The sequence below is a fragment of the Tigriopus californicus genome, chromosome 4 (assembly GCF_007210705.1).
Source record: "Tigriopus californicus strain San Diego chromosome 4, Tcal_SD_v2.1, whole genome shotgun sequence".
Lineage (NCBI taxonomy): Eukaryota > Metazoa > Arthropoda > Copepoda > Harpacticoida > Harpacticidae > Tigriopus > Tigriopus californicus.
Genome location: NC_081443.1, coordinates 7,970,333 through 7,994,208, shown reverse-complemented (window position 1 = coordinate 7,994,208; position 23,876 = coordinate 7,970,333). Strand labels below are relative to the sequence as shown.

Genomic DNA, 23,876 nt, shown 5'->3' with positions numbered 1-23,876 from the left:
TGTATCGTTGTGGTTATTTTAAACATACTGAGATCATCATGTTCAAGCCCTCATCTTTTAGTCAGCTACAATATCCTTACAACACTGCGAACAAAGTACATCAGACTCAAGTAGACAAATCCGAGATTCTTTGCACGACGCCCGTTCTAGTTGGTTGCTTGGCCGGTACTTTTGAAAAGTGCTTCATTTGGAGCATGCTCAAGAAACTAAAATTCGTGCGCGGATAGTTGGCAAGATGAAAAAGAAAGAGAGTGAGGAAGGAAAGAGGCACAGGTGGATTCGGCAGCGCCTTCAGTCAGTCACTAGTCAGTCAGTAGTCAGTCAGTCATAGGGGCGCTTTGAACGAGTGAAGCTCTCTCGCTTCGTGCTCGTCTTTTCTTAATGTCTGTACCGTTTCTTTGCTTGATTGCAGGATCGAAAGGAACGACGACCAACCAACAAGTCATAGACATTAAAACCTAGATCTGCCAACGCATATTCCTGAATATCGGCTTCAATCTAGGGCTTGCATGCAGGCTATCAGTGTTGATTGGGATCCAACGTTATTGAATGGGAGATCAGAAATAAAAATTCAAACTTGTTCAAATCTGTGGGTAATGGCTCAAGCATAGCTACTACTACAACTGCTACTGCTGCAACGACTACTTCAAGCATTGCTCCAATATAGGTGGCAGACAAACACACCAATCGAGGAGGCAAGCACCCAAACCATGTAAGAGGACCAGAAGAGCAGCAGGTAAAAAGACGTCTCCAACGACCACGACAACGACGACGACAACGACGACGACGACGGCTTTGAAGCAGCACATCACATCGTTTTTGAGGGGAAAAAAAGATCAGATTCTTCAGTCGTGAGCGCAGCTGACTAGAGACCTGGTCCGGCAAATGGTTGCTTCTATAAAGGGGAATTATTGTTATTTGCTTTGATCTCATTGATCGCAGTGATTCGAACGTGGGAAAAAAGCCGTGACGAGAGCATTTTTGACGAAGATCTACTACCTCCTTCATCGTCTCTGCTGCTAGAATCTCTTAGAACATCCATCGAGTGTGTATGCACGGGTTCCCAGAGCTAATATAGTGTGACTTACTTCGTCAGTAGCAGTGGTGTTGGTGGTGTTGTTGATGTTGTTGATGTTGTTATTATTGTCCGTTGGTTGGTTGGTTTTTGGTGAAGTGTTGTCAAAGCCATTGAAGAATTCCATGTGACAGAATGGTTGGAAACTGTGCCACCATCCATCCCATTATGGAGTTGTTCACTCGTGGTAATTGTCCGGGAAAAGAACTCATGGATTAGGCATCAAATCAATCGGAGGCATTGATCCAAAATTCCATCACATCGCCAAGCTGTTCTCTCAAGGTAAGACATACTTCAATTCAGATATCATTTCTTGTCCGTTCGGGGTTGAATATCCGGCAAATATTGATTCAAGATCCCACCATTCAGAGTCGTTTCATATACTGTACACACCAAGAAAGAAAGTGTCAGTTGCATACAGTTCTTGGATGATGTTAGTTTTTGCTCCTTGCTCTTCCAAGAGACTCTTGAAAATGGATTCTGCAAATATTTTTGAAAGACAATGGGTCTATTGTGCGAGGCACTTTCAAAAAGTGGGATCACCATCATCGATAGGAGAAATTCTACCAGATCTATCTTCAGAGTTCCGCTTATTCGTTCTCTCATTCACGACTCAACAGACGACCATGTTAAGTAGGATCTCATCGTAGGAGCCTCTTTTTCTTCCTTTTGAAAGACAAAAAATGGGGCCTTGAGACAAATCACGTCCTTTTGTAGTTCATGTTCTCTGTGATGATTATGGGCTCAACGAGAATCATTTTACCATTGTCGGTTCGTGATTGTGAGACCATGGTTGTTAGTTGACAACAAAATGACCAAGCACGCTAGTTTCTTCGTTCCTTCCTCTCCAACCCTCCCAAATCCCGAAATCCCGAGTGAGGCCGATGTGAAGGAGGGAGCATCCTTATTCGGAAGGATTCCTATCACCATGAATGATCTGTTTCTCATGTTGTCTTGAGCCCAGAATGATGACAAGTCAAAATGTGAACTCGAGTTGACGTTCCAGATCAAAACAGTATCAAGAGTATACTGTACTCGTAGATAGTAGGAGAAGGTTTCCAACGCCCTTTTTGGCTCTTTAAAGCCTCAAAGCAGTTACGTGACGGAGGGTCTGCACTGTACATACAGCCTGTCGAATTTCCCTCATCAGAGCGATTTTCAATACACATTTGGCCGGGATTACCTAATTGTGAACGTGACATTCTCGAAACGGAGCTGATTGAACTCGTCTCCGAGATTCCACCACATCTCTTAGCTGGTCCTTCAATTGTGTCCGTCATGGAGAAGTTCTGCCTGGGCTTTGGAATGATGTTCAGAGTGCTCGTCCATTGGGTGACTTGGCATGGGACAATTGTGGATTTCACTCGTTGGACAGTGAATGTACAGTACGTCAGTACGAGATGCCAGTCACCAATCATGGTCTCACTTTGTATGCAGTAATGGCTGCTTCGACTCATTGTTGTTCGTGCCAAAATTCAAGGTTTCCCCTCTCTGAAGTCACGCCTCGCCTTTTGGAGACACGAGGAACCGTGGAGTTTCAAGAACCACACAACAATATTGCACACTCTGTTGGGCTACATACTCGATATAGACTACCTAACTACTATTTCGAATCGATGTTTCTTAAAATGCGCGCCAAAACACGTTGCTAATCCAAAACCTAAGATTCGTTGAACAAGGGGGTTGTGTTTGGTGGTGATTTCTGGAATTGTTGTAAACGTTATTGGAACAAAAAGTGGGAGCAATTGCTCAAGAGAAACCATATGTTTCAAGGCGTGGGGTTTGTTCAAAAGACTCAGGATAGATAGGAGGACTAATAAAGGAGATATGGCCCAAAAGGCATCTGTTCACACTCATACAACGAGTTCAGTTGTCAAATGATAAGTGCAATGGACTATTCCAACTCTGAAATTCATGCTGCAATTTTTTTGGACGGTCTCTTTCCAGCTTCATTTCAATAGGAATTTCAGTAATGGTGGATGCTAGACCAAACAAGTTCGTTCAATCCAATTATTAATTAAATTTCAAGAAAATGTGGTCTGAACAGAGATAGGTTGTCATTAATAAGAATATTGCAGAAAAAAATCAAGTCGCTTCTGTTAACTTCTCCAATATTTACTGTTGATCACTCTCCGAATGTACTCCTTGTTTCAAAGCTCAATTGGATATCTCAAAAATGTACTGTATATCGCCTCAGGCTGGTTTTGAAACAAAGGACACGAGTTCGATCCTCGAAATCGTCCAAAGCTCTTAACGTTGGCATTTATTAAATTTTTGAATGCACCTATGGAAATGTTACTCTCCCGGAAAGGTAACTTGAGCGGTTTTTTTAAATTTAAGCAATTGTTGTCTACGTCATGAAGAGACGACCAAAGCAAAATATCAAGGCTGAGAAAATGACAAGCAGATAAGAAGTGGATTTGGTCCCGAGAATGATATTTATTCTGAATTTCATTGCCTACAAACTTGAAGATTAGTTAATGTTTAACAGAGTGGCGAGTAAATGTTTAATGACTAAGTTTCGAATCGACAGCGTTTAAACCCGAGGAAGATTGTTTTTTTTTTCTTACTAGAGAGCATGCTAAAAATTAATGAAATGTTTAATATACGTCAGCTTCGACATTGCAACATTATGACACGCGTTTAATATTAATTAATATCTGTGTTGTCCACAAATGAGGTAGTATGACATTAACTTTTGTGCTGTAGTAATTAAGATCCATAACTGTTAAGTTGTGGAACGGAAAATACGCACAATGCAGTAAAGCAATGTTGACTAGTATGAATATATCAATGAATAATGAAAGTGATAAAGTGAAAATTCACGATCATTTTTCATAGTGAAATTGAGGAGTAACAGACAAGTATATAATCTTAATTTCATAGTCCAAAACAGTATCTTCTACATTTTTGGGTCAAACCGAAATTACAGGACAAGCTAACGAGTTCATTTCGATCAATTTTATCTACGACAATATCGGGTGGTGTTGGAGTCAGCACTAATGACATGGCCAGTCCCCAATTAAGGAAGTTTCCGCACATGTAAATTGTTATGTCATCCTCGGGAACATCCACATGGTCGCCCATTTCTGTTGTCAACGATCACGACGCGAGAGTAACGTGAGTAAAAAAAAATCAACCACTGATCTGCATGTAGGAGAGACCCTGCATTGCCTTGGAATTAAAGAAAGAGAGGATAACGTAAACGAAGTAAGACATAAGTATGTGGATTCATTGTTGTGCCAACTATTTTCGTTGGTTGTGCAATTCGTGAGTGCGCATCTTCCAAGTTAAAAATAGAAAAGGAACTACAAATGTCTTAAAGCTTGATCCGCTCCAATCGAGTTGGCCTGAAAAGGATTTACACAGCTTTTATCCCTCCCTCCTACGAGTGCGATGGGTCTCTTTCTGGCTCCCTTAACTCAAATCGCACATTGTGAAGAGTGCCATATATGAGAGCTATGCTCACATAAAAGCAGAAAGAGCGATTTCGTTGCCGAAACAATGGTCTCACTGGACTCGTAGTATTCTCTGATTTCACTGATTGGTACGACTCGAAACAGAATTTGAATCAAGAGATCCAGCCAAGTGCCAAGTGAGGCACATAACTCGAGTCGGTGGTTTCGATTGCAAGGGATGGTTGTCAATTCCTGGCCCCCGCTTGAGGAGAGATACAGATACTTTGAGCGTGCTGGATCTGCTCCGTATTGGGTCTTGTTCTTGTTTAGTTTTGGCACCTTCTTCAATGTTCTTGGTGCATTCCAAGAGCAGCTCAGTAGACACGACCAACCAACCAACCAACAACGAACCAACAACGAACCAACAACGAACGACTCGGCCGTGAGCTTAGGCCAGATCAAAAGACAACAACTCGAAGCATGCAAAGTAGGTGAGATGTCCCATAAATCTTTGTTTCTTGCTTTAGAAAGAGTTCAGACAACTCTTTTGGATACCAAAACAGGCACTTTTATGGCGAAAGAAGGAGGGAAAAGTCTGCAAATAAGCCCAAGCTTACTTCTCGTAACCTGCCAAAAGGAGCCACAGCAACTCCTGTGAGCCGTTCGTTCGTTCGTTCGTTCGTTCCTAAAGCGCGATATTCGGATCAACAACCAACCCCAGGTCACTAACCCATCAATTTCTCATCGGTCTGGGCTTTGACCAAGCCTCCTTGAATTACAGGAAAAACACAGAGGCTTTCACATGCTTGTTTTTTTCTGCTTTGATTGACACACGCAAGCGACTGGCGTTGTTGTTACCCTCTCATTTTTGTCTCGTTTTTTCCATGAGTATGAGAAAAGGAGATGATGTGTTTCGTGTTTCCCCTCTTCGTTTCGTGATAGCTTCATCCTGGAACAGCGCCTATTTGGTCAGCTTTAACCACAAGAACTTGTTGTGGCTTTTCAAGTCGGGCAACTTCGTTAGCCTTGACGAGCTATTTTTGTTCAAAACTAGACCAATTACAAACAACGAGTTGCGAAGTGAGATCTACTACTGTAATATGTGCCTGGGAGCGGATGAATTGAAATGAAAAAGAGGAACAAGTCAATCGGTTCTCCCCGGAGAGAACAATCTGGGCGTGGAGGCGAATGCACGGCTTTTCAGAGGTCCCTCGAGACTTTTGAAAGAAAGACGAGACCTTTTCTCAAGTGATATGGCATGAAGTTTCATGCACTCGCATGAGTTTGAAAGTTTTATGCCAGTCTCAAATAAGGATGAATGAACCATCTCTGGGGCGTGTTTTGTCTCGTTTATGAGTCACGGGAGACAGTTGAGACTCGCCACAAAAAAAGCAATGTTTGACAGCGATTGTTCCGAGTTTTAAGAGCTGCCGAAATGCCCTTTTCCTCTCTGGAAACAAGTTGGGTCTCATAAGGAAGAACCGGAAGCGACAATGGCCCCGATAAATTGTGAGAAAATTGATGAACCAGCCCCGCATTCATAAGGCCATTGCTCAAAGAAACCCTGTTTCCCTGTATGACGTGAGTTTATTTGTTGGCCTCGTTTGTTGGCCCTCCTTGAATCGTTTTGGTGGGCAATGCATTGGCTCTCAAGATAATGATCGGAAACCAGAGGTGCTTAGAATGCATCCAGAGGTTGGTTAGTTGGCCACTTGATTCCAGATGTGCTTTTCCCAGCCCAGGAAACTAATTGCTAGTTGCTTCTCGGTCGGAAGAATTCTCCATGCCATTTGGTATGTCAGAATTTTGAAATCATGCTGTTTGAAGGGACCAACAGGAGTGTTTTGGTGGGCTTGGGCAGGTTCGGCGCACATTCACATTCCACAAAGCAGGGGGATTCAGGAGAGCAAGAACAAGAAGGGCTCGCCTCAAAGTATTTCACGTGATTGGAAAATGCCATGTTTCTGACGAATGGTTTTTGTATTTGCTTTCAGGGCATTTTGGGTAACGCCATGGAGTGTCTGTCATGCTTGCATCAGGTAAAAAGCTTCCATGTCAAAATTCTGCTCCTCGACAAGCAGGAACTCATCCAAGAGGTGACGGGCAAAAGTAGTGGTCAAGACCTCTTGGATGTCATCTTCAAGCACCTCAATCTCTTGGAGACGGCCTACTTTGGACTTCGGTATCAAGACACCACTAATCAAACAGTGAGTATAAGTGTGATCTTTTTGCACCGCCATCAATAGGGGCTTATGTTCTTCCTTTCTTTTCTTGTCTCAGCATTGGTTGGATCCTAGTCGGAAGGTTGGGGATCAACTTCGTGGAATCTCACCCATTACTCTTTACTTGGGAGTAAAGTTTTATGCGGCCGATCCATGTCGTTTGGTGGAGGAGATCACCCGATACCAGTTCTTTCTTCAAGTCAAATCGGATGTCCTTCAAGGTCGACTTCCGGTGTCCCAAGATCTGGCCATTGAGTTGGCCTCATACGCCCTTCAATGTAAGTAAGATTTGGGGTTTGACAATAGCTTTGGAATCTTATGTTCCATGTTGGACATTCTGAATTAAAGTATGTGCTTTATGGGTGGGCGAACCAATGAAAAGCTTTGTTCAGTTCGTTGTTCAACGCGAATTGCCGCTTCTGTCCCTTTTCACGGTCTTGACCCCGAAATAGACAAATAGAAAGGAAATGTAGAAGGCAGGAAGGACATAAATAGAGGAGAAAAGAGCACACGACACCAAACTGAAAGTCCTCGTCTTCAACGATGGAAAGGAAAGGCGAGAAGAACTTTCCGAGCCAGAAAACTAAGCCCTTCGACCACCAGGCTGATTATGACTCTAGCACCACCATCAACAACTGTATGTACATACGTAGAGCTAAGAGCTAGCTAGTAAAGCTAGTAAAGCTATCGAGCGAACCGACCAACCAACCAAGCATCTATGGCTCCGTCCATCCATCCATCCATGTTGTCCATAGACGGAATCAATGGCGTTTCCCGCCTACACGTTCCAAGTGACTGCATGTGCTGAATCGCATCTTTGAGCTCAAAGCTCTTCCTCATCCATCCATCCATTTATCCATCCATGGAATTGAGACTTTCACGGGTTCAGGGCATCAATGTAGAGCACACTAGAGAGCCAAGAAGCCCATTAGCTCATTGCCATATCCGCTCAACCAACGAACCGACGAAAGAACGAATGAACGAACGAACGAATGTCCCCATGGATGTCAACCAAATAAGTGGACTCCAAATGCACGTGTCCCAACTACTACGACGCCAACCATGGCATGGAGGTCACGTGAGGGGTATAGAACGTCTCTGGATTGTTCCTGGATCCAGCTGGTGTCAATTTTGTCACAATTGCTTTTGACTTTGGCACAAACACACAATCTTTAAGGGTCTGACCTCTCCTGATACGCGTACAACACAATAGGTCACATGTATCTAGTCAAGGTGATTATGGGGGTACAAATTATTGCTTTACCCCTTTTCATTGACAGTTCACTAATTTCTGGTGACTCCTTATTTTGTGGTACAAATGATGAAAAGCGTTCGTTCTGAGCCTTTTCATGACCGAACGGCCTTTGCGTGCCTCGTACTGCTGCAATGTTGGTTGTAATAAAGTAGTCCCAAAGCCCAAGGGCAAATGCTACAATTTACGACGACTATGCAAGCCCATTGAACACCAATCCAGGCTTGTCGTCAAGGCTTACAAGGCCCTTAGCTTTTTGTACACAATGGTTAAAAAGCTTATTAGGTTTGAAAGGAAGTACCCACATCTTGGCATGTTTCTAGCAACTGTTTTAACAACTTTGGTTTTATTGCTTGACGGAATTCTAGCTAGCTCATATTAGAGTAAAAACTTTCATGCCAAACAACATCTGAAAAGCTTCACTTTCCAAATGGAAATTAGAAGCACACTAAATCGCTAAATAAAAAGTTAGACCAGGATCTATTAAGCCAGACGTTATTGAGTTAGATACAACTAAACGGCCCTACTGAATCTGCTTTACCTCCAAACTGCCCACGCCTAGACAACTTACGCCGATATCAAGTAGTACTACGCGAGTCTTTTATCCCAGTAAGAATGCTGTAAAGCAATAAAGTAATAAGGAATAAGAAATATAAGTGTTCGTTATCATCTTGCAAGCCAGAAAAATGCCAGGATACGTTTCGGTATTTGCCTCGAAACATGATAAGGCATTTTAACTAGTGTGCCCAAGAAGCTAAGGGCATCGTAAGCCTTGACAACAGGCCTGGATTGGTGCTCTTTGGCTTTCATTGTCTTTGTAAATTGTAGTATTCAATTGATTTTTTGAAGATTCGTAGGTACTTAAGGCCATCGATGAAAACCACAATCCCACAAATAAGCGTCAACCTTATCACTAGTTTACCATGATCAATCGGATCTCCTCAAAGAGCTACATTAAGTGTTGAATAAGGTTTTATTAAGCCTCGATAAACCCTTTGGAAGGTTGTATTAGAGCTCAAAGAAATCAACTCACTTAGGTCATAATTTCCCGTTGTTTCGAAGATTGGAACCAGAAAGCATACCATGATAAAGGAAAAGAACAGACCTGTCCTCAAAGGAAGAACGAATGGTAATCAATTAATTGATAAACGAAGAGAGTGTCGATTTGCGGGTCTCGCCTCTTCCATCTTTCTCGTTCCATTTGGGACAGGCGAAACTAAGTGATTGGATGTTGATAACATCGACCTTCTCATCTCGCTTTGGGTAGCTCCCCCGACCTTTTTTTCTGGTTCTCTCTCTACCTCTCTTCCCCATCCCACCCCCCCTTTATAATTGTATTTCTGGGTCTTGAAGGTACAGGAATAATTCTCGTACTTGCTATTCTTGCTTTGCAGCTGAGCTGGGTGATTATGATTCCTCTCGCCATTCTCCTGGGTACGTGTCCGAATTCCGGTTCGTTTCCTCGCAAACTGAGGAAATGGAGGACGATATTGAGCAGACTCATCGGAAACTCCAGGGTATGCTGCCTTCGGAGGCAGAAATGGCCTATTTAGAGAAGGTCAAATGGTTGGACATGTATGGCGTGGACTTACATCCTGTGGTGGTAAGTGCTACTTAATAATTGGCCTTTTCATCTCTCACTAAGTTCTCATACTACAGGGAGGCTTGGACAGAGTAGAAGGGCTCCAAGCAACACGTGGAGACGGGGAGGTAATACCCGAGTAAATGACGTAGCGTCTCGTTATTGTGCTAAGGAACCGGGAAAACTGAAAGCCTGGAAAACAAAGGCCTAACAAAAACGAATGTAATGGTAGAAAAGAGAGAGGGAACAGCACAGGCCGGTGCATTTTTTCCAAGTTAAGATATTTTTTGCGGGCATATTTCGATAACTAAATCGTATTCCAATAACACCTGGCCATCGAATGAATAGGGAAATGGGAACATGGCGAGGTGCTTAATCTATTGTCTTGGCTTAGTCCTGGTCTGACAGGGGTGCCTAGGGGGAGTTAGAATCAGCCTTTATGCCAATTAGTGAAACGAGAAGGAAGTATGTCCAGAATAAGCCACTCACGATAAATGTGACTTGGATTACCCGCCAGAAGCTAGAACGATATTAGCTAGTGAGAGAGCGAAAGCTTATTTCCTTAATCATCTTATCACTCGATTTAGCGGACCAATTGAGTTATTGAAAGAAATACCTACATATACGCACTATTTTGTCAGTGCAGTTATTACCCCCCGTTAAGAATGATTGCCACACTTCAATATGTGAAGGAGATTGGCAACATTCATAATCCAGATAAGATACCTGAAATGAAGTTATTTCCTTATTCATCAATTGTTTATGATTGCATGATTCTCAACTTTTGAAAACAAATATATGAACTCTTTTTACAATTGACAACAATAACAAAGTCTTTACTTGATAGATAATGACATTTACTTTAAGCAAACGTTCTTTTTCCTTTTCAATTCCTTTTTTTCATTCAAAATATCTTTGACAGTCAATGCCAGCCTCTTCCCATGCGGGTGAAAAGAATGAATTCGTTGTAAAGGAATAGTTTTCATTTTACAAGGACCGGTTTACAGCGGTATAATGTTCCCTCTCCGGTACCAAAGGAAACCAAACGCCACCATTAGAAATTTTATTTCATTGCGCTGTGTTCACGAGTGGCCGGAATCTAAGTGTCCAGCTACTCGTGAAGAAAATAGACATTATCTAATGTAAAATTTGGCTTCGAGTGGTTTCGAGGGAAAATCCTTCCTTGAAAACCGGTTATCGTAAAAGAAAACTGTGTATTAAATAGAGGCGGCGTTCTTTGCATGCCGTTTATTCAAGTTCGGATCTCAAAAAGTCACTCAGTTCGCTATTTCATCATGCCCTCTGTTGTGAAGAGAAGCTCGGGCAAGCCCTCCTCGCTCGTTCTATTCAAACTCGACGGCATGAAATGGGCAAACACGTTTTAGGTGTTGACCTTGTCGACTTTCTTCAAGCCTCACTTTTATCAACTTCACGCCAAGAATGCCCCCGCTATTAAAGAAATAGCTATTCTTCTGTGAAACCCAATATTCATGTACAGAATTTTGACTCTGAAACCAAACGCCACGATTGGAAACTTAATTTTATGGCTGGCTTTTAACCAGAGGCTGAAGAATAAGATTCTAGTCACTATTGAATAAAAATTGAATTGCAATGGTCAAAGTTGGTTGTGAATTGTTCCATCTCAATATGATATCTTGAAAACCTGTTATCACCCAAGAAACTGAGCCTTGAGTGGCATAAAGTTCATTAAAGTTTGACATTCAAAAAGTCAGCATAGTCAACACGGGGTGGGACACTGAAGCAAATCAAATCTCACTCTTTTCTTGAAACTTAATAACATGAAAAAGGCGAACTCGGCAAAATTGCCTTGACCATATCGATTCGCCTCAAGTCTCATTTTCGTAAACTTCAAACAAAAAAAAAGTAACGGGGTCGGGTTAAAAGAATCAAACTTGGGACCAATCGCATGCTAAGAAGCTACAGTGCCATCTTTCCTCATTACGTAGAAAATCAATTGCCCGCATCAGAGTTTGTGGGGAAGATTCTTGCCTTATTCAAACGAACATTCGGCTACACTACATCAATATCAAAGCTCACGTGTTAAATAGATATATTTTAAAGACTTCTTAGAATGAATTAACCATCAAAATTCCTCACAGACATTCATTGTACAACTACGGTATATTTCACACTTATATGAATATGCTAATGATCCATGGCGTTTCTTTTTTTTCTCGGGATGATGGAACCTATCTAGGGTGAAGATAACATCGAATACTACCTGGGTCTGACTCCGAGTGGAATCATAGTTCTCAGAAATCGTGGGAAAGTTGGGAATTACTTTTGGTAAGTGGATGGAACACGAATTCACTTTGAGAGCGGAGATGTTTTCTGCGCTATTTCCATATGACATGCTTTCACGAGTGAAATTGAATTTTTAATCTGATATTTGGTCTCGCTGGAGACGTCGAGCTCGTTCCATGGGAACACTCCCAGATGGTGAAATGCCAGATCAAGCAGGTATCAGGAGCAAACATCACAGTCACGAATCTCGGAACAAACCAGGTTTAAAGCTAAAAAACTAATCTTGCACTTAATGGTCTAAAAATTACCAATGTAGAGTTAAGATTTCTTGCATGTGTTCTTTTGCAGGCCGAGGATTGCCAAAATATACTTCAAAGGCCGCTTCTTTATGCTTCGAGTTAGAGATAAACACGTAAGTGGAATCGGTCTAACCTTTAAAATCTAGAAAATAGAACCGTCAATACTGTTTCCGTTTCGAAACTTATCATCATCCTAATTTTTGTTTCTAGAATGATGAGAGCACGTATGGTTTTGAAACTCCTTCTCGGCAAGCTTGCAAGCATCTTTGGAAGTGTTGTGTGGAACATCATGCCTTCTTTCGTTTGGTCCAGGTGAGGAACAACTCCGAATTAGTTGGCAAAAACTTCTCTCTACCGAGCTAATTGTTCATGCCCCCTCCCCTTCCTTGATGTTTGGTTCACTCACTTTATGGAGCTCTGATGTTGTTCCCATTCCCTCTAGAGGTCTCAACTAGAGTTCCATCAAAGAGAGGACATTTAACAGTGCTCTTCTTGAGCACAAAAGACCGTCAATTTCTCTGGAAAGTTGAACCCAGTGTCGCAGAGGGGAAGAGTTTTACTCTCCCGAAAATGAAGAATTACGAGGGGAATGTAGACACAAACAAGGATCGTCCCATTACCCATTACTGAATAAAGCTCTCCTGTTCTAGGTATCCCCCTCATTTGGAGGCACTGGTGTCTTCTCACTGGGCTCTAGGTTCCGTTTCTCTGGCTCCACAGAAAAACAAGCCCTTTCGCAAGTACAAAGCATTCGACGCCCGCCACCCAACGTAAGTTCCACATAACCTTGAACGTCAGGTTCAGACCACAAATCTGAGGGAAAATGTGATATTGAAAATCAATCTTCTCGTCCAGTTTTCTCGCCGTCCCAGCACCCGCTACTCTCGACGTAATGGGCAGCCAAGTATGCCACGAGATCAACCTGATGGCCAAGCCGACGACCATCCCAATTCTTATGAAGATGGGTCTGCCAAACACATTCTCAATGGATCGCTTCACCGAAACGTGGTCGGCAAGAGGTAAGTAAGCTCTCATGGATTCAATGATCCTTAGGTTCCCTTTTGGAGCTAATTAAGAGGGATTTGGTGCATTTTCACTCACTCTAAGACTGCAGCTTTAGAGAATGAATGAAGGAAGGAAATCTCCCTATCTTACGAGTATTTCGGGGTCTGCCATGCTGAACCAGGCATTTCTTGGCATTGATTGGATTGGCTCTCTGTCAACTTGTAACTGAGTGAAATGAAAATAAGAAACTAGTTGATGTGAGTGTGTTTTGACTTTGGTTCATTTATCATGTACACGAAAGAATTATAGTTTTACTGTAAGTTCCAAAGAGCCAAATTCTCTTTGATTTTTTTCATGTCAATTTCCTCTCAAAACGAAATGAGTTCGAAGTGCTGATTCCCATAGCTGTAATTACTTCGGTCCAGCTGATCACCCATTTCTTGAACAAAGCCTAATATACTCTTGACATTAGATTACGATTAAGACCCTTCTGTATCGAGTGAGTTTCTTCCGCTCGCTCTGATCTTCATGCTCTTTGAAAAGGTCAATTTGTCGTGATCAATCTTAATGCTTGTAAACCATAGGATATCCTGCCTCCATCCAGAAGACAACTTTGTTGTGTGTTCGTTAATGGAGTACTATTGTGAGGCATGATCGAGCTTTTTCATCCAATGCATGCGTCTTCGTGATCTTTTGGACTTTAGGAACTACCAATTGCTACAGTTCTCTGGCCACATTAATGTCAATGCCAACCTTGCGCACACCACCACTAAAGCTCGAGTCAGGTCCGGCTAGCCTCGAGCTTTGACGATGTGAGGGGAAAAGGCGCTTTAGAGGCCAGTTTCTGTAATGCGGCATTTCCCTCAAGTCGCATCGTTATTGCATACACACTCATACTCGTCCGTACGTCCGAACACACGTCTTCCCAATTCCGAGAAAAGGGACTGCTTTTTACCTTCTTCTCCTTCTCTTACTTCTCTAGTGAGATGGAAAAAGGAGCCTGGTATCAATTATTCATGACTTCTGTCTCTGTCCCTCTGTCTCTGTTGGTGGCATAGCTTTGCTCGAACGCCACCAGTATGTACAGTAGTAGTGTGTAGAATGCCTTGTACTTTAAAGTAAGGTTCTGGGAGGGAAGGCGCCAACTTGCTCATGGCCAGGAGCCCAAAGCCTCGCTTGCTTGGAAAACGGGAACTTGGATCCAACACCTCCTTCTTCTCCCCCATGACAACTGTTTCAATGGAGTGAAGTCTCCTAAAGACTAGTCGAACAGCAGACACCGAAATACGAATGAGCTAGAGGGAGGGGTCCAAGGACCAAATGGTGTGAATGAGCAATACAAAAGAGTCACTGACACCAAAGCCAAGAAGGATAGGACGTCATACACCGCAAGTTGGCCGAGTCAAGTCCCAGTTTTTAAACTTTTTTAGGTCTAACGGAATATTGCCCCATCGATCCACTTCATCATTGCCTAGGAATGTTTCGCTCCGAAACCGAGCCATAGGTTCAACAGGGAGACCGGACCTCGTGGATCAAGCTGGACCCGAGGAGAGCCTACAAGATCTCTCTCTCCAATCGCTACAATGGTTGGAGAGTCGAGGATTGTATGGAACGCACCGAACGAGAGGAAATCGCCGTGGTTCAACGTCAGAAATTGGAACAAACAATTTAGTCAACACTCACGTCAGGTAGTTATTCCATTATAGTTGGATAGTATTATAGTATTTCATTATAGTTATTCCATTACAAATTTGGAAATCACCGGAGGGTAATTCGGAGCTATGAATGGTGGCAAACATATTTTGATCATCCCGAATGGTTTTTATCTTCAGCTACAATTGTCCTCCCCCAAGGATCCATTGCAGACCTGTCCCAGAACTAAAGACAAGGAAATAGAACAGGTCCAATGGCAGTAACTTTCATTATATTGAGAGTCCTAGAAAATTAGATTCACAACCGAGGAAAGAGATGGGATCGAGTCAAAGACATAACCCATCACCCCAGTAAACTGTCAAAGGGAGACCTGAGCCCAATTTTTCAAAGCGAAGAAAGGAATCTTAGATCGAGAAAGGTTGTGCTATGCTATACAAAATGGATCTTTTTCCGATCTGGGAATCACTCCTTGGCTTTAAAAGGCTGGGCTCTGGTCTGCATGAGATATGTGAGGTCGCTCAACTCAAAATTCTCCTGTAACCAAGCAATTATGCTAAGAAGATCCAAGCCTGAGTTTTTGACAGTCATTTAAGGCAAAGATGGACGGACGTGCTGGTTCTTTTTTATTGGATCTCAATGATAAACGCTTTGAAAATAATGTGTGACTCCTAACGTTGCTTTTGGTGAGGCCTTCCCTAATGATCATTCTTTCGTCTCGCAGTCAAACGGTTTCCCTTCTATGAAATGAGAAATGACTTTGCGTAGACATCCTATTCGTTCCATTTAATTTCATTTACGGGAAAGAAGAGCCAACTTTAGAGGTAAAGCTTGAACGGAAGGCCCTCTCTCTCCAATAACTTTGTTTGCAACATTTCCAAGAGCTGCCTCCCTATCTGTCCCTCTCTCTCTCTCAAGTGAAGTTCCCCTCTTAAATTGTCAGATATCATCTTTCACGACTTCTAGTCATTCACTGTATTACAACCTCAATAGAAACTCTGCAGTTACACGCCTTCATTGTCTTGTGGCAGTGGCAAAGGGTGTTCAAAAACTTGGGGGAAGCAAGCACAGAGGGAGGGAGGAAACGCGTCTCTTCCAGGAATTTGTCAGTTGTGGCCAGGATCTTTCCGATCCACCCTCTCCAGTAACATCAGACACAATTTTAGGAGTGGCCATCACGCAAGTCCACAAAGGCTACAGTGTCTCTCAAGCAAGTTTTGGCCGTCCCACAAATGAAATTTCAGCCTCCCTTGAAATCAAAAGGATCTCGTGTTTTGTTTGCTCGTCAAAAAGCAGAAACTTCCCAAAAGCACATGATGACATGTTGATGAGCATTTTCCGTGAGCTCTTGGGATTAACCCAAGAGTCTTCATTCTAGACCACTTTTCTCAAGTACCTATTTGAATTTACACTTAAGGCTCAAGGCTGAAATGGAACCTTCTTTGGATGACGAATGCTTAAACTAAAAGAGGCTGCAAATTAGGTACAAAGCTTGTCATCTGGATTCTTGATCAAAATACTCGGAGTAACCAGGAAAAGGTTCATCCAAAGGGTAAATGTTTGAATATGCCTTAAACCAAATGAGGGGATTGCATGCCTTGGAGAAGAAAAGTCATTATGAATGGATTGCCTCAGTTGAGGTCTAAAATGTTATTCATGGGAATCACACCAAAAAAAACATCTTTGTCGTCACAAGAATGAGATTCATAAGCCTAGGAACACATGTCTAATACCACAAACTGTTCTCCATTCTAGCCATCGTGTACCATCGAGGAAATCTATGGGTAATGCCTCGGACAATGAAAGCGAGGCCAGTGGAGTCTCACTGACTTCGGGTCTTCATCCTCACCAAAGACGACGACACGAATCCGGATCAGAGTCCGAGAAAACCAGTCGACGCACACATCGCAGTCGACGGAAAAGGTAAGACCTTGATTAGACTTGGCACGATCCTCGTGGGGTGCCAATATTTGTTCGAGATCCTACGAATATTTTTTGTCACGGATTCGGGTTGGTTTCCGTGACGGGGTGTCATAAGTTTGGAACCAAATTACTGAAGTGACAACGACACCTTTTAAGCGGGCCAAGCCTACGTGTACTTGTCAACTCGCTGGGATTTGCCACTTTGTCAAGATCATTCCTTCATTTACGGACCACCATTATCAAATACATCTTGTGCCCATGTTGTACCAGAATCACACTGAAGAACAGAACACTACAATCAAGGGAACCTCCTTCCATTAAAATTCTCCACGCGGTCTCGACGTGACAGTGTGTACTCGTCATGGAGGGGGGGGGGGGGGACGGGTAGTTGAAAAATGTACGGACTATGTTGTTCCCAAGGGCCCATAATTCCAATTCTGGTCCTTTGGTGCCCCATTGCAGTCGTGTTGACAACCGCAAAGCCATGTTTAAAGGTGTGGTCTCTAATAACCAAGACCAAATGCCGTCAAAGTCCACCTCCACCCTTTCTAGCAAGTTGACTAAGACTGCCTTTGATATATTACAATAAGAATCCAGGAAATACACTCTCTCCTCTCCGTTCGGTATGGCCTTATGGATTGTGAACCACAATGGTTTCCCCTCCTCCAATCTACTCTTAACACGAGTAATAGAGTGGTGGGGCTCACTTCCCCGGTCCCCATGGCTTTCTTCCAGTTCATAAAGTCTGGGGTTTCTCTCAGCTCAGGGGCAATAACTAAGACTGGTTCCAAGGTGGATCCGGAATACACTGGCATTGTGAAAGAAGAACTCATGACGCCACAAACGAGTTCCAACACTTGATCAAAACGCACTTTGTATAATGCTGTCCTTTGAAAGCCTTTAATTTGTGTGTTAACGACCTTGTATTGCAAAGAAACGCGACAAATGTTCTGTAACTGATCAAAAATGAGTCACCCTGGATCCGTTCAAGGCAAGGTCCAGAAAAGACAGAGAGAGAGAGAGAGAGGCCAGAAGACCGAGAGAGGGCTAAGAGAGTTTTGGATGTGGCGTTGCTCATGACAGTCCAAGGTTGAGGAGAAGAAAGAGAAAGAGGGGGAAATTTGCTACCTGATACTTGTCATTGGTCCCGCCAAGGCTCTTTTCTGTGTGGCTGGTTCCCTGTTCAGTAGTTTGTTTGTACAATAAAACAGACTGAGAGAGGGGAAAAGAGGGAATAGTCCAAGGACTATATAGAGTGTGGCTCCCCGGTATACGAGAACGGCCCAGCCTTTATTTATTGAGATTCAGGGAGCGGGATACAAATTGCTCTCAATAACTTTGCCAACACCTAATCCTGTCGACTATTGTCATGAAATGCACATTACCCGATATGGTAGATGGAAATGTCATCACACTCACTGTGGGCGCCATGTGGTTCCCAAGAAGCTAACCTGCTTGCAAGTTTACCTTCGTTCCAAAACCGTCGACTTTAAACAACTTTGACCACGAACAGTTGGCCCCTGAGCTCGGTCCATTGGATAGATTGTACTATTGCCAATTTGGTCCTCTTATCAAGATTAATGGTTTATTTGCTCATGCGATTTCTGAACTTGTGTGGCCTAATCCTCTCTCATTTTCCTGTGGCTCAACCGACAATGCGGTTGAGGAAGAGCCGACCAAGTAAACGATGCTTCTCGACTCATGCTGCAGCACTCCCATGGATGTTGGCTAGATCCATGGGGGAAACTTGTGGTTTTTGACGCCAGTTTCCTTCAAAGCACGTTATATTACACTCTGTTCTTTTCGTTTCTCTTACGGAGTTGAGTTCCTCTTCACTTTACTCTCTAACAGGACATGGTGGTAAGCCATGCACTTTGCCTCATACTTTCTTGGGCCTCTTCCAACTTGGGGAAAGTACCGAGACTACCAACACCTCCCAACTCCTCAACAACACGTTTGATCTTTCCAAACAAATGGAATAGAGTAGTTGTTGAGGGGATTGGGTACGAAAGCTCGGGGATTAAGAGTGTTCTTCATTACCGTCTATCCGCAAGACCAAATAAAAAAAACTCGAAACAAGATTTTTTCGAAATTGAAGAACTAGGGAAAGCATGGCGTATTGCTGTGTTTCCATAATTGGAAGATCTAAACATATTCTGTATACCTCACATAATTTTACCGTTTATTGTCATTCATCAACGAAAAGTAGCCAAGAACACTCATTGGATATAATGTACCTAATGATAAGACTACTGGGTTGGCTCTTTTAAAGAGATAAGATAAACTTTGAACATGATTTTCCATATATATTTTGTCAGCCTTATAAATATGCTGATACTCTTTGATCCCATTTGGATCTCCAACAAGCCACGATTTCGTGAAATGGGCTCATACCTTCGGCGAAATCATTTCTCATTCTTCTCATTTCAGGCAAGGCAGTTATAAATTGGTGGAATCTGATGAGCAATGGCAAGCCATTCAGCAGCAACGGTCCTCTAACCATCGCGGTCGGTCGAGTTCCAGAGCATCCGGTATTGGTATTCAGGAGGCTGGTGTTCGTAAATCGGGATATATGAATAGCGGGGCTGAAACTGAATCCGAAATGACCGCCGTGTCCTCGTCCATGCGTCGAACGAGACGTCGTCAAAGGTATGCCGTCATATTTTGAGATGTGTTCCCCCTCCCAAAAGTGGTCCCACCACATGAGGGTACATTGGCGTGATGAAGTAGCGGTGAAAGCATTACCATCTTTTCCATCGAGTCTGGCATGTGCCTCAAGTATGTGCACATACATTTTCTGACCATGAGGGAAAATGAGGGTAATGGAGATGAAGATTTCAGGGAGTTTGCTCGGAAGAAAGTGGGATTGGTTTAACACAGACGGGTAAATTGGACCAATCATTATCAGAGAACCAGCTTGCTCCAACCTCTCTCCTTCCTTGAGTGTACACCGACCAAATGCTCTTCATGGTTTAGCTTGAAAGGGCATAGATTCCGAACTAAATCGAAAAGCTCACCTAATGAATTTGTACTTTTAAGGTTCTACCTATTGTGAAATTGAATTATACAATGGGCAGGAAAATGCTGACATTGTGCTTGTTAGGTCCTCCGATCTTTTTTCCACGCCATTATACACACAAGTGTGTTTGATGCTCTTGTTCAATTGCATGGTTATCGAAAAGCGCGGTTGTTGGACGATAAATCCTTTAGGATAGAACGAATAGTAGTCTTCCTTTCGCGTCGTTCTAGCAAAAACCTAAGCTTTCACAAAGGCATGGACACGTTAAAGCCCCATTGAAGACCCACCATCATTTATCTTTTTTCTTTCCCTCTTCCTCCCATTTGTCCACTTAGATCCCGGTCCAGATCACCGGCCTCCGAGGCCAGACATCGTCTGCCCGCAGAAGTGCTTCAACACGTGGAATTTGGACTGGTGGAACCTAATTCTGATTCTGTCAAAGGGGAGATTCCCTTCACCAACGTGGAAACTGCCAGACCAGTTAAGCTTAGAGGCTATGGGAGTCCAACCACTCCGTCTGGTTCTCAAACCCCGGTAACTGGTGAACGGAGAAGTCGGCACAACTCCGGTGGAACCACGCAGTCCCGAACCAGAATGTAAGTAGAGATTTTAATCTGATTTTCATTTGGCCAGCTTGTCCATCAAGATTGGGAAAATTTCACACTTTCCTCTCTCTCAAGTGAAGGTTTCGATCGTCAGCTCAAAGAAATGCTTGTGGACCAAAAATAGGAACCGAGCCAATCAATAGTTTTTTTCTTGCTCTAAGAGATTTGTGAAGGCACAAAATTGGTGGTCAGCTACCGAAATATCTTTCCTCTCTCTTATCTGTCTTCTCTTTATGGGGGGGGTCTGGGAGTTCTTCGATGTTCCATTTATGGCTTTTTTCACTCCTCCTTCTTCCACTTTTGTTGGTTTCACCAGGCAGGGAGTGAAAATTATGGCTCTCAAAATAAAAGCAGGATAAGCCCTTCTCAAAGGAACTTGAAGCTCGAGCCTTGGATTATGTGGCACTAAAACACAGAGCCAGGCAGTATTTTACAACATTTGTTTGAGGTGAACGTGCTTGACAATCAACATTTGGCAACAACCTCGGGTCAGGGAGCAATGACGCCAATTCCACAATACTGAGTTTCTCTAAAGAGTGAGTTCTTGTCTTTTGTCTGTGGAAAAGAATCGCCATTTGCTATGTCTTTGTTCATGCTTGAGAGTTGTATTTAACTTGGAACTTCCTCTTGGGACGTTTGCTTTGGTTCAATGATTGTTTCAGTCGAGTTACGCGAAGCGTCTCCCTAGGAAGGGGCTCTCAATAAATCTTCGTCTTTGTCTCCATGGATGTATACTGCATGCCTCTCTATCCCCGAGATGTCCCAAAAACTGAAGCGACCTAGTCAATCTTCAATCACCAGTCCAAGAATCCTCCAACGAATGGGTTTCTTGCCTCAATCATCAAAAGCTTGGATTTCTTTCCCGCTCGGACCGTGCATGTTCATGATGTTCTTGGCGTGTTAGTTTTCCGTTCGTTGGGTTTCGGTAGTAAGTTTCTAGGCTGTGGTTAAGTCCCAAGTGGAACAAAGAAAAACTCGTCGGAGCTTAATCAAATGAGAGCTTGGGGATTCTACTGGCCAAGCTTGGGACCGTTCTTGGCGGTAGTAAGGGTAGTTCTGTGGTATATTGGCAACTTTTAGGGATGATGTTAGAATCGGTTTCCGCTTTCTTACGGGTAAAACTGGTCGTACACTATCTAACTTCTTCCTAAACATGTTGGGATGATTCGTTGATGTGGTGGAGGAGGGCATTTCACTTCCAAATAAATTATAGGCTTCAAGCAGTTTTGAATGTGATTGTTCTGATGCTAAAAGTCGACAGACGTTGGATGAAAATTTACTCTGAAAATTGATCAATGTGCGAAAATTAATAAGTTGCTCATGGTAAAAAGTACAACAAATAATGTCTATTTTTATTTAATTCAATGCAGATACTCTAAGTCAACTTTTAGAGCGAGGTTTTTAAAGAAAATATGAAAAATGGATGAGTATAAGTCAAATTTTCATCCGACAACCTGATTTTCATCCGACTTGCGACAATAGCAATCATTCATAAACTTTTAACTTTTTCAATGCTGTGGATGTCGTAAAAGAAATACGTTTTTATCAATATATCATTAATCATTAACTAGTACGTCTTTGTGTTTAAGATACTCGCATATTGTTTAGACTTGGTCAAAACTCTACGTCGAATATTTTGTAGTGAAGGTCTGGGTGGAACCCGTTTCACATCAATAGAGGCATACTTCAAGGTTTTTCCCCCATGGCTTGGGAGAAAAATGCCTTTCCAATCCCATGACACGCTTAGACCGGGAGTTCAGTCCTATAGTCGTGCTGCAGGCATCAAACATCAGCCCACATTAGTTCGAGAGTGGCGGTTTAAGAAACCGGCATCTGTTTGTGGCTTAACTGAGCTGCCAACTTAACATGGATGCAAGCTCGGATGTTGAGCTAAGGCAATCTTTTCTCATACTGTTCGGTGCGGCAAAAATGTACGTTCGTTGGTCCCTGAGAACCCATTTTAGCATCTTACAAAGGCGTGGCAGGAGGGATGAAAAGTTTCGAGAGCGTTCCTGAGTGGCATTGTTAACTTCCATGGAATGACCTTGTGGAACACAAACACGCACACACACACATTTGAATTGTGCCTCAAGTCATGACCTTCATTTTTTTTTCAGCCATGTTCCAGCCGGTTCAATGTCAGAGGTGTCGTTTCCTAACTCAATGTCCAGTCAAATGTTTCGTCCAAATATGAACAAGAGTTATACGGACTCCTTTGAGCACCCACCCCAATCCTCGTACCCACCTTTAGGACTTCCTATGCCCACTGCTATGATGGGCAAGCCTACTGCCGTTGCCATATCCAACCCTGCCCAAGCCTCGACGTTCCACTCATTTAGCCAAGGGCCTCCCAGTGGAACTTCCGGTGTAATTTCCGGTGCCCACTTCAACAACTCGTCTTCGTCTTCCTCGAGTGCCATGATGATAAAGTCTTCAGCTGCCGTGACCACGACTGCTGCTCTCGCATCCTCCCACCAAGTGGGATTGCCAGGAATATCCGTTCCATCATCATATCATAGTGTGCCTTCTTCTATTTCCGGATTACCATCTCAAACCAACGGATGGTACGATAGCATGAGCACTGGGAGCAACAGCTTTGTGATGGCACAATCCCTCATCAATCAGCACCACAACCATACCTCTTATCCACATTCAGTGCAACAAGGGCTTGGCAGTTACGACTATCAAAATGATATCAAGTCGTCCACTCCATTGGCTGGAACTGTTAATGCTTCGTTGTCGGAATCGAGGAGTTTTGGCAATTCATCCACGACACCGGGAAAGTCGAGAGATTGGAACTCGCCATTTTCAAATCCAATCCAACCTCAGGTAAGAAGGGCAAGCAATGTGACTTGTGAAATCAAATATGTAACATTCCCATATCAAACAAGGTGTAATTAAGAAAGTGGATCTTGTGTACAGTACGGATCAACTGGTGCAAAATTTCTGAGTTAAAAGCTGAAAATCGACGGAGGGATAGCTTTGGTACAAAGGTCTTTTCTGTTAAAGTTCACTTTGGTTACATTTTTCCCTCCAGGCTCAAAGCAACACACCGACCCCCACAAATGGACCGTGGAACAATATCCCGAGTAAGCCTCGACGCTATGAACCCTCAGGCGATGAGATGAGCACAGAATTGTGATTTGATCCCAGATTGTTGATGAACTTGAATAAATATACTAAAACCAGCGATTTCGTGTTAACTTTGTGTAATCAGATATTAAGATAGAAAAACAAGCACCCAACAACTTCATTTTGGTCCACTGGGGAGAATATTATTATCCAGGGTAAAAAGTTCGCAGAAAAGCTAATCAATGGTATCCCTTTGAAACGAATTCCAAGCCGAAGGTGCTCCTCACATCCCATTTACAATGTTGTCAGACATTAAAGCTTATATCTACTTGCCGTGCAACACACATGTTGTCCCACTGGCTTTGGACCAACGTGGAGACTTTCTTTCTACTTCCCTAGATCTTATACACTCAGTTCTGGGCGCAAAGTGAAACAAGGGGAGCAACTTTCCAATATCATACCGGGACCATGGCCATGGAGCGAAGAGGGTTCCAAGCGTCTAGTTCCAA

The 23,876-nt window shown here is 43.0% G+C and overlaps 1 protein-coding gene across 1 annotated transcript; it reads left to right on the top strand.

Moving 5' to 3' along the window:
- The first annotated feature begins 756 nt into the window (after positions 1-756).
- Positions 757-23,480, top strand: LOC131878934 (band 4.1-like protein 4). The gene is made up of 15 exons (XM_059225090.1): positions 757-1,357; positions 6,468-6,680; positions 6,754-6,973; positions 9,342-9,550; positions 11,748-11,836; positions 12,143-12,206; positions 12,304-12,405; positions 12,744-12,863; positions 12,949-13,112; positions 14,529-14,786; positions 16,504-16,671; positions 19,102-19,320; positions 20,026-20,286; positions 22,413-23,124; positions 23,333-23,480. Exons 2-15 carry the CDS (start codon positions 6,486-6,488, stop codon positions 23,435-23,437), a joined length of 2,886 nt encoding a protein of 961 aa, XP_059081073.1. The 5' UTR covers positions 757-1,357; positions 6,468-6,485; the 3' UTR covers positions 23,438-23,480.
- The last annotated feature ends 396 nt before the right edge of the window (positions 23,481-23,876 follow it).

Bases quoted from the DNA above. Each gene is read 5' to 3' on its own strand.
- LOC131878934 (XM_059225090.1), top strand. From the start codon at position 6,486: ATGGAGTGTCTGTCATGCTTGCATCAGGTAAAAAGCTTCCATGTCAAA. The intron at 12,864-12,948 runs GTAAGTTCCACA...CTTCTCGTCCAG, and splicing joins TTCGACGCCCGCCACCCAAC to TTTTCTCGCCGTCCCAGCAC. The intron at 14,787-16,503 runs GTAGTTATTCCA...TCTCCATTCTAG, and splicing joins TTAGTCAACACTCACGTCAG to CCATCGTGTACCATCGAGGA.